Source organism: Amia ocellicauda, chromosome 2 (assembly GCF_036373705.1).
Source record: "Amia ocellicauda isolate fAmiCal2 chromosome 2, fAmiCal2.hap1, whole genome shotgun sequence".
Taxonomy (NCBI): domain Eukaryota; kingdom Metazoa; phylum Chordata; class Actinopteri; order Amiiformes; family Amiidae; genus Amia; species Amia ocellicauda.
The window spans coordinates 34,112,655-34,123,334 of NC_089851.1; the positions used below are offsets into that span (position 1 = coordinate 34,112,655).

A 10,680-nucleotide genomic window follows, 5' to 3' on the forward strand; every position below is an offset into this window, starting at 1 on the left:
CACATTGTATTCACACTGTGTTCCTATATCAATGTAAAATACACAGATAAGAATTAATCTGATTATACACACACACACACACACACATTTATATATAGAAGGACATTCAGACTTACTAAAGCTTTTTTTTGGTCAAAATAAAAGCAACCTGTGTGTCACATCAGCATTACAGAGAGCTCTGTTATGTGCTGATCGGGGTGTCCAAAAATGTTTACAGTAAACTACAACAAAATTTTGACATGGGATTGCTTTCTTGCTTCGATTGTTTTCAGATTTATATTTTACGTTGGTGTTTTCAGATATGCTATTTTATTTTGGTTATTATAATGCAGAAATTGAGGTGAAATATAAACAACTTGATACTGCAGTAAACAATGTGTGAGTGAATTGGTCTGCTACAATTCTGGAAGTAATACATACTTTGGGTCATACAATAAAATATGAGTGGTGCAATCACAGCTTGGTACGACAGTTATTTTTAATGTACCTGCTATACAAGACAACAGGATTCATAGTGAAACATTACAATTTACCTTGAGAACACATTTGATTCCAAAAAATCACACACACGTTACCGTGCATTAGCCTATTCATACAAACTAGTGCTGGTGAGTGGAATGATTCAAGTGATGTAAATGTTGGATTGCAGTACATACACACACATACACATATATATAAATACACCGATCAGCCATAACATTATGACCACCTGCCTAATATTGTGTATTGTGTAGCAGTAGCTCGTCCGTTGGATCATCTAGCCATCGCAATTTGGCCCTTGTCAAAGTTGCTCAGATCTTTATGCTTGTCCATTTTTCCTGCTTCTAACACATCAACTTTGAGGACAAAATGTTCACTTGCTGCCTAATATATCCCACCCACTGACAGGAGCCATGATAGCGAGATTATCAGTGTTATTCACTTCACCTGTCAGTGGTCATAATGTTATGGCTGATCGGTGTATATATTACTTCCTTGAATGGATAATCTGTTACAGCAGCTCCCATCTAAAAACAATCCATATTCACCAATGTCACAAAAAAATATTTATTGGAGAAAGTAAACATAATGATGCTTATGCGTTTTGACTTATCTTCCTCAGTGCATGACGATGCTCTGAACAGTTTTTTTGTGACTGGTGAATGTGGACTGTTTTCTGATGGGAGCTGCTGTCCATCTTTCCTTGAATGGATAATCTGTTTTATATAAACTCCCTGGGATAAGGCACCCCACATTTAAGGTTTATTAAAATCATTGTAGCGCCAGCAATTTTTGAAACTCACCTACATATATATATATTTGTAATTAAGGCAATTCATAATGTAAAAATGCACATTTCATGTTGCTATGTTAGAAAAAAATATACATATAAAAAAGCTTCGGCTCCTGCAACATTTCTTTTTGTTCTTCATTTCTTCTTTCTTCAAGAAGTTAACAGTGACGATGAGATGAGATGATGGACAGAGAACAGTACAAATTAAAAACAATGGTTTGTAAAATTATGTAAGTTGCACTTGGTTTGTTCATAGTGTCAGACACTGAACTTTTTAAGAAGATCAACAGCTTCTTTATGAACCTGAAAAGAAAAAGAAACAAAAATATATGTTTATGTTTATCTCTGCATAATCATATTATTATTATTTATTTATTAGCAGACACCCTTGTCCAGGGCGACTTACATAATATAAGAGCAAAGTGCAATAATACAATGCAGTTCAAGGCATAATGCATTTTACAAATTCAAATTTACACAAGTATATACAAGATATACAGTAAACAATATATAAGTCTTACATCCTAGATTGTAAAAGCTGATAAGTGCATATACACAGTCATTGAAAATAAACATACATGATTAACTAACCTTTTATACATATGACAATAACAGGTCGAGTTATGTATCACAACTGGCCAATACAACTTCCATGTTTTACAATTCTGGTTCATATGGTGCTCAGCAGAAACTGTATATTCATAAGAACAATAACACATAATTTCTCAAAGTCACAGACCTCAGGAAGAAATCAAATAATATGCTATTAAAGATTAAAGAGGTTGAAAAACCTAATAGTGGGTCCCTCCAGTAGGAACATCTGATGTGGGTCAGTGACCGCTGTGATTGGTAGAACGTGGGCGACAGTTGTACCTGCTTATCTTCTTCAGTGTGAGCCGGGTAGTCCCTGGCTTTTGAGAGCCACAGCTTGGCTTTCTCCTGATCTTTCAGCATCATATAGGCCTTCCCTACCATCAGCAAATTCTTGCTATAGAAATTAGAATCGACTGTAGGAGAATAAGCAGAGGAAGAACAACACAAAGTTTGAGCCTGGTGAGAAGTCACCCCTAAAACACACAGTAGTTGACAGATTCCATGATTGCACATTGAGGAATAGACAACTCCATCATGAGTGTACTCAATGAGTGTACAATGGTTAGTAATCATTTTAGATTTAAATTAATAGCAATTTATGAACAGTGTTTGAAGTTAAGTCATGTGAAAGATAATTTTTTTTAGATTTCTATCCTACGCAACATGCAAACTTTGCTTTTCGAGTTATACCACCTGATCACTTTAGTATATTATTTTATAGAAACCAATCCCAAAATATTTTCCTTCAATGGAAATGATTGCGATATTGAGAATGAAACCAAAATAATCTCACACTGACCTCCGCAGTGTCAATGTCCTTAAAATATACATATCCTGCAATTAACACAGTAATGATGCACAAAGTCACTACAAGAAATAAGCCTAGTTCCTTCATAACATTCTTATAATTTCAAACACAAGAGCTAGTTACAGCTCTTACTAGCTCTGAACAAAATGTCAGTTGATACCCAGTGAGTCAGTGAGACCCATATTTCAAATAAAATGGGAGAATCCCCTTCTTGGGCTGTGTAAGGATTATGAATGTAATTATCAGTAGAAAGACAATAAAAACATCTTTGTCCAGCGATAGGTGGTGATGAAACGTATCACTTTAAGTGGGACAGTGGGATGGTGAAAGAAACACCTATCAACCAATCAACAGCAGATTTTTTTGGATACCAGCCAAAAAAACAAGTTAGCCAGGAAGGCAGAAAGAGAGATATCAAATAATGATGTATCTGTTTCTTTCTCTGCATTCCACGTCCATTTAATATTCCAAATCCCCTGTTGTTGTTTTTTTGTAATAATAAATATTCGCATAGAAACTAGTAATAAGTACAAAATCACATTGAAACATGCTTTAAAGCAGTGTATAGCTGCAGTGGTTGAGCAACGATTGTGGGCTCCCATACAAGTTCAAATTCTTCCCCCTCTATACATACACACACATTCATAATCTAGATCCACTTACTGTAAAACCCTGTGTAAATATATTTACACATATAGTCGCACATTAGCACTAACACGTACACTATAATACAAAATAATTCTACTCACTCATTCCTTTGAATTCAATCTGCAGTCATCGATGCATAAAAGCCCCAATCTACGCCATAGTCTAACAGTAACACATAGGATAGGACAGGAATGTGTGAAATGTAAACACACTACACTATTGTATGTCATGTTTCATGTATGACTTCCTGATGTGCAAGTAACATGTGGGTGTCTGATATGACTAAACTGCACAAATCTTGTTTTTCTTGTTACAAATCATCTTGTAGACACTTCTACTATACTTGCTCTTGTGTTCTTTGCCTTTGGATGTCCAAATACTGCACACCTTGAAGTGCGCACAAGTTAGATACGTTTCCTCTTTAGCAAAATTAAACTCTAAACTTCTAAATGTATGGGTTGCACGAATATGTACTTGGGACTGTTTGGGACATTTTGCGAGATGTAGCTTTTATTCTCCATATACCTGCTTCTGCCTTCAGGAAGAATTCCAGAGCCTGAAAAAAAGACCATGCAACTAAGCGGCAGTATGGTGAAAAAACGGTATAAAAATACGTCTCATTTATAGAAGAGATCTGGCCAAATGGATTAGCATTTGAACCATATAAGCATTTCCACTAACCATTATAGTATCATTAACCATTAGCAAAACAATATGAGGGTTATAAAAGTTCAAAAGGTTTAAAGGAGTATGTTAAGTAATTTCTCTTGGCTCAAGGACCCTCTGCAAAAGAAGGTTTTCTCTAAAAAGCTGAAGAGGCATAGAATAGTAATAATAGTCTGTTTCTTTAGTGATATATGCAGGAATGTAAATCAGAAAACCCCAATCAATTAACATATTCATTAAGCACACCATTGTGTCATACAAACATCTCTTGAATAGGACAGAAAATCACGAGTATCTGCCCAGTAAGACTCTCCACACCACATTTCCCACTTTGCTGCCAGTTACTGAAGTAATCTCTACATTATAATTGGTACTCTACAGGTTTGGGAACAAAGCCACTATGTTATTACCTCTTCATACGTTGAGGTGGGAGGAGATGCAAACAACATGGCAGCAATTTTGTGCTGATACCACGGCAATTCAGTGAAGGCAAAACACCTTTGTGAGAAGAGTTTTTGAAAGTATTTAGTTGACAGTGTACAGCAAGCATTCAAAAACCACCCAGGCATTAAAAAGTGTCCTTGTGTTGTATAACAAAGCTCAGATTCATATTATTTATATTCCTATTGAGAAGTGTGGTAACAATATTGAAAAGGAAAAGGCCTAATTATATAGAAAAACACTCACCAGAGGCCTAAGATGTGGAGAGAAGTAGCATCTTTTGGATTCAGTTCAACTGCTTTCTAAAAACAAATATGTGCTAATCATATTGAGAAAATGCACTTATAGTTTCACTTATATTCACTTTACTGTTTTTGATTTCATCCATGGTTTCTTTCTCATTGCATTTTTCAATTGGCAGGGCACAAATAATGGGACAGTTCATTATCCAAATATACCAATAAACATATCATGGCAGGATAGTCTTGTTATTCTATTATGCAACATCAATTGCTTTTAAAAACTAAAGCCAAATATCTCACCTCTAAATGTTCTTTTATTTTATAAGCATTTCCGATTTTTGTCTTGGTCCCTTCATAGTCTCCAACATCACTGAGACATACAGCATACCACTGTTAAAGAAAAGAGATCAAGCAACAGGCTGAAGTCACACAGGGACAGCACAATACTGAATCACTACTAGAGCATTATTCTGTTATCAGCAGAAATGCTAGCAGCAGCAATTGTTTGTGTCATTTTTGGGCCTAGTTTAATGATTTACTCTCCTTTGGCAGGTGGTGCTGCAGAACCAAATTATGTAACAAAGGCTGTTACTATCATGGGTGCCCAAGTATCTAAATTGCAAGAGGTCCCTGCTCTGCTAGAGCATTTGGTTGCAGTACAATACTGGTTTTCTGAAAGACAAAAGCATTCGTCATGATCGGGAAACTGCGTCACGCTTGTGGGAGGCTACCCGAGACATATGAGAAAGCTGCCGATATGCCCTCCTTTGGGGAGATGGAGAAGACCCGCCCCTCTTCCTGCTTCTTCTCCAATCTTCCCAGGAGTAGTTTGTTCTTCTGCTTTCCGAGCTATACGTCTGCTGTAGCGACCTCTAAGCTTTTTGCACTGGGACTCTGGCCCTTAAACTCATAGGAGATTGTTACTCCAGGGGAGATCGAAGAAGCGGGAAGATGGGCGGGTCTTCTGTCTACCCACAGGACAGCAGCTTTGACGTATGTCTCAGGTAGCCTCCCACAAGTGTGACATAATATCCCAATAATGATGATGTCTTTCAGAAATTGAAAGACAACTGCAATACTACTACTACTACTATTAAACAGGCCTTACTTTATGCGCAGGAGAGCAAGATGTTTTTATTTCCAGTGCCTTCTTTGCATAGTTAAAGCCTTCATATATCAGTCTTTTCTTATCGTCAGCAGAGATGTGGGATAGGAAAGCCAGGTCTCGTGAGGCACGGGCCAGTCGCCACAGGAACTCTGCATTGTCACTGTGGAGGAAGATGCTGGCACTGTCAGTGACCACAATGAGCGGACCAGTAACCATGCAAGACAGTCGTGGACAGCCCTGTTGTTTGTAGGCTGCAGCCTTCTTCCATTCGTTTCACCTGAGTTTTGGATTGTTTAATTTTAGCAATTGATTTACTACACTGAACAAATTTCCAGGTTTTAAATGGGTTGTGAATAAAACATTTCTAGAAACTCTATGGAACACAGCCATTCTGGACTAAGTTTGCCCAACATTGACAACAAATTTAATAAATAAGGAAAAAAAATTCCCAGGTTTCTCTTACATAATGTGTGTGCTTCACTGGTTCAATTTTGTTTACTGTGTCTTATGAAGCTTATGAAGAACGGAGTCTAGCTTTCTACACCACAGCAAGGCTAGAGAACATAGTGTAACATCCATTTGGCTCCCTACTGCACTTCCTCTCTGAAGACATATCCTCCAGATCTATTCTGAATTGAACAATAAGTAAGACTGGATATTAATCTAAGTTATATTACAAAATATGCAAAACAACATAGAAAACATGTAGGAAGTGCATAATCACCCAACCCAGCACTTTGTTACAAAACACATAACTTCAGAGGTAAAGAACTGTCTGAGAGATGAATAAACATTGAAACAGTTTGAATAAGTCTTTATAATTCAGCTCTAATATTTAGAACACACCTATCTTTGTACTGGACTAGGAGCTGGTAAAGTTTTTCGGTTTCCCCACAGCTGTAGAGGTAGTCGGCTTGTTCAATTACTTCTTCGTCTTGAAACAAACACAGAGAGTGGTTATTAACATTAACATGGACATGTGCTTAGACAATGTGTGTTCTTATTTGTATTCCAAACACATGCACTTTTCCACACTGGAAGATAACTTAAATGGTGACGTTTCTGGTTGTAAACTGACCAGCACCCAGTACATTATTTTTGGTAAAGAAAAATCTTACTAAATTGCAAAGAATGTATGTTCCTTTGTTACATAAAGGACATGTAACATTCTGTAATAATTATTCAGTAACAAAAGGTTGATAGAGTGATGCATGCATATCATTCCGAAATGACTCAATTAAGTCATACATGTTCTCTATACCACCTGCATTTAGCATGAGGAGTAGAACGATTTCCATTTTTTTTCATAATGCAAATAATAATACAGATGGTAATTCAAATGACCAGACATTATCTTTGAAAGTACACATATTAAATGAAATTCAGAATAGTAATAAGCAAAAGCATAGAGTTTCATAAACATCTCCGGTATCTGAATGGACACTTTCATTTATGTTGGTGCTGTCAGTAAGTGGCATGCAAGAATTACATATTCTTTATACCAATAAGTGCATTTTTGATTTCAATAATGACAATTTCAGTATCAATAATGATTGTTTTTCATATTGATAATTGCATTTCTGATATCAATGGTATCAATTGGAAGATACAAATTATAATTACTGATTTGCTAGGAAGAAAATCAGAGAGCAGTGAGCCCTCATTCTTGAAAGGTCGCAAAATGCACCTTTATTAGTTACAGGTGCTGGTCTCAGCATATTTGCATTGTATGTGATTCCTATGTTTCTACTGTCACAGTACCTTTGGCATGAGCATGAACCACTCCCATGTCATTACTCCTTCTGTAAATTTCAACGCCCAACAAAGATAAGGCTGGTAAAGTGACCAGGAATGCTCCATTACCACCAGATCCCTAGAAAATTCAGAAAAAAGCACAATGAAACCCACAGTTCACAAGCCACATTACGGTTAACTCCCCCTCCCCCCATAAATGAATAAAAAAAATAACACAACCCATTAAAAAAAAGTGAAAAAACAAAAACAATGACAATACATGAATCTGTCTATACAATGGGACAAGTTTGGAAGAGAACAAATGTTTATTTGTTTTTGTTTTGGGTTTTTTAATTCCATGAGGAATAAGGAATAGATCACCTTGTGAAGTTGATGTCTTATTTGTGGATTCATTTTTAAAGTAATGGTCACTTATTCCTGATTTCAGATTTTTCCAAAAACAAGTAATAGTTCGTTTCTCAACATAAGTAATGACAAACAAACCATTACTTATTTTTTGAAAAATCTGAAATAAGTGACCATTACTTTAAAAATAAATCCACAAATAAGACATCAACTTCACATCCTTATTCCTCATGGAATTAAAAAAAAACAACACAAAAAACAAATAAACCTTTGTTCTCTTCCAAACTTGTCCCATTGTATAGACAGATTCATGTATAATTCATGTTTTTTTAACAAGTAAACCATGGCTCAAGGAATAAACAACAGTAACGTATGACTGTTTCGCTGTGTACTCAATGCTAATGTTGACTTCTTTCTTACATGTGTTTTACACCAGGGTGAATCCAATGCAGCTGGGTTTCCAGGGTCCACAATCTTTCTATTGTGTGAATTATCAATGCGATGTGTGTTTACGCAGTTATCCGCTCGTCCTGGCTTCTCGGTGCTTTTCAGAGATTTCCCCGCATTATGCGAATCACAGTAAACGCACAACCTGAGGTTTGCAACCATAACAGCTTCATCTGCAGTTCAACAGCACCATTTGATTTCAAATATTTAAATGATAAGTGTAAATATAGAATATAATGATATATACTTGACTTGTTGTTGTTGTATGTATGTTTCAATTCAACACTTCTCTTTACATACCAGCACCAGGTTTGCTTTGGCCGTCACTGCCTTTATCCCACTGCACCCAGCGACACCGCTCTCCTTTCATCATTATCCATGTTGGCTGCATTTTATCTCTATTCATTTCCATTACTAGTATTTGTATTATCATCATCATCATCATCAGTTAGTAGGTTCCTTAACGTTATTAAATGAAGACGATGATTAATATTATTGTCAATTACTATGATAATAACGCCCCTACAAAAAATGCATATGCATGCACACACCCAGTTGAAGTCGTGATAAACTCCATGGTTCAGTGTCCTAAAGCCGACCTAAGCCCCCACGCTACGCTGCGCACACAGCTGTACTGGCTCGTTTACCTCCCCGGGCCTGGACTTGCTGCGGCTGGTCCAGTGCAGCCTGGCCGGCTGGGTCTTGACACGCCTGCGTGTCGCGGAGTGCAGCCACCGGCCGACAGAGGGTCGTAACACAGCCAGTCCCGCCATGTCGCTCGGACAGCCAGCAGATGAATGAGCGACACCGCCACTCCACAGCAGCTTGACACGCTTGCTTTGCCGAGTCTGCGCAGACAAACCTGCCCAGGTTAGCCGCCTGCGTGACCTCCGCCGCAGCAGCCGTCCGCAGATCCCGCATCCACAGCCAAACAGTCCGCACAGCCGCGCAGCTGCTCGGAGGGACTGCGCAGGAGCAGCCGCGGCTGCGAAACAAACAACGAGCGCTGAGTGACAAAGACGTGTCGGCCGGAGAAGACACCGCACGGGCAGCGCCGCCTAGTGCGGGGGTGTGAATCGCCTTGAGTCGAGCCATGAAGGATCTTATGAATTTCATTATTATTTTTATTTCTTGGCAGACGCCCTTATCCAGGCGACTTACAACATAAATATGTTCATGCTAGATAAGTACAACAGAAATATATTTTAAAGATTCAACAATGACCTTGACCTCATTCCGGCGCTTACTCAAGACACATATTTTCCGACAGTACTTGTAATATTAATCCTTTTAATCCCCGCTAGATAGCACTTCACAGAGTTTTATTATGCTTCTTGCGTTTTTGATTGTTTTCCTCCTTGCTCCCTTTCCTGTAGCCCTTGACTGTGACCCTACATCTTGACAGCACTAAGCTTTTACTGTCCAGGATGTATGACCTCACTTACTGTACTTACCTGTGTAAATTGGAAGTTGTAAAATGTATTATATCTTGAATTTCTTTGTTTAATGTAAATTTGAACTTGTAATGTTTGATGCCTTGTACTTAACTGTGTTCTTGCACTTTGTTTTGCACTTATGTTGTAAGTCTCCCTGGATAAGGGCGTCTGCCAAGAAATAATAATAATAATAAAATAGTATGCATGTTTTACTGGTTAACCCAATTTCCACGTATTATGTGCATTTGTAAGTTACACACCTGACAAGGAAATCCATAATAATACATACAAAATGTTTTACATGTGTATTTCTTTCAAATCACACATTTAATGTAGATTCGAAACCAGTGCAAATATAATATTGTACAAAAAAAGTTCAGTATGTTAGTAGTTAACCCTTAAGTGTCGCTACAATGAGCAGGAATAAAACATTCTACAAATGTAAAGGATGAAAGGATCGTAAAGATACTTCATCTGATACGAACTGATTCAAAGGCATTTTGCAGAAGCGCCGACTCCTCCGCTCCGCCCCGTTCTGCCCGCGCTCCGTCTGCGCAGACCGTGACGTCACGCGCAGACTCCCGGCAGAGAAGTGTCGCAGCCTGTGCTCGCCTCCGTGTGCGCAGAGTTCCGCAGTCCTGCGCGGCTCCACCCATGGCTGGGACCGGTGGGATTCTGCAGATCTGCGCAGAACTGCGGACATCTGCGCTAAAAGAACGCGACCATAGTTGCCAGAAAGTAGTCCTACTTTTTTGCACGACAGGAAACAAAACTCCAAGCTTTATTGTTCCGGTCCAGTATTAATTTGCCTTTTCGAAAGAAGTAATGTAATAACACTTACGTTATTATAACAGCACATATATGTATGTATGCAGTAAGGTGACGTTGTTAATTGAATGCCTGTGTGTCAGAGAGAG

General features: G+C 38.1%; 1 protein-coding gene across 1 annotated transcript; it reads right to left on the bottom strand.

Annotated features, from left to right (window-relative positions):
* Window positions 1-460: 460 nt before the first annotated feature.
* On the bottom strand, window positions 461-10,466 carry rmdn1 (regulator of microtubule dynamics 1). The gene is made up of 11 exons (XM_066689858.1): window positions 10,233-10,466; window positions 8,975-9,385; window positions 7,542-7,653; window positions 6,627-6,714; window positions 5,781-5,940; window positions 4,973-5,062; window positions 4,677-4,732; window positions 4,400-4,487; window positions 3,849-3,879; window positions 2,147-2,280; window positions 461-1,576 (listed from the first exon to the last, which is right to left on the bottom strand). Exons 1-11 carry the CDS (start codon window positions 10,464-10,466, stop codon window positions 1,532-1,534), a joined length of 1,449 nt encoding a protein of 482 aa, XP_066545955.1. The 3' UTR covers window positions 461-1,531.
* Between the last annotated feature and the right edge of the window lie 214 nt (window positions 10,467-10,680).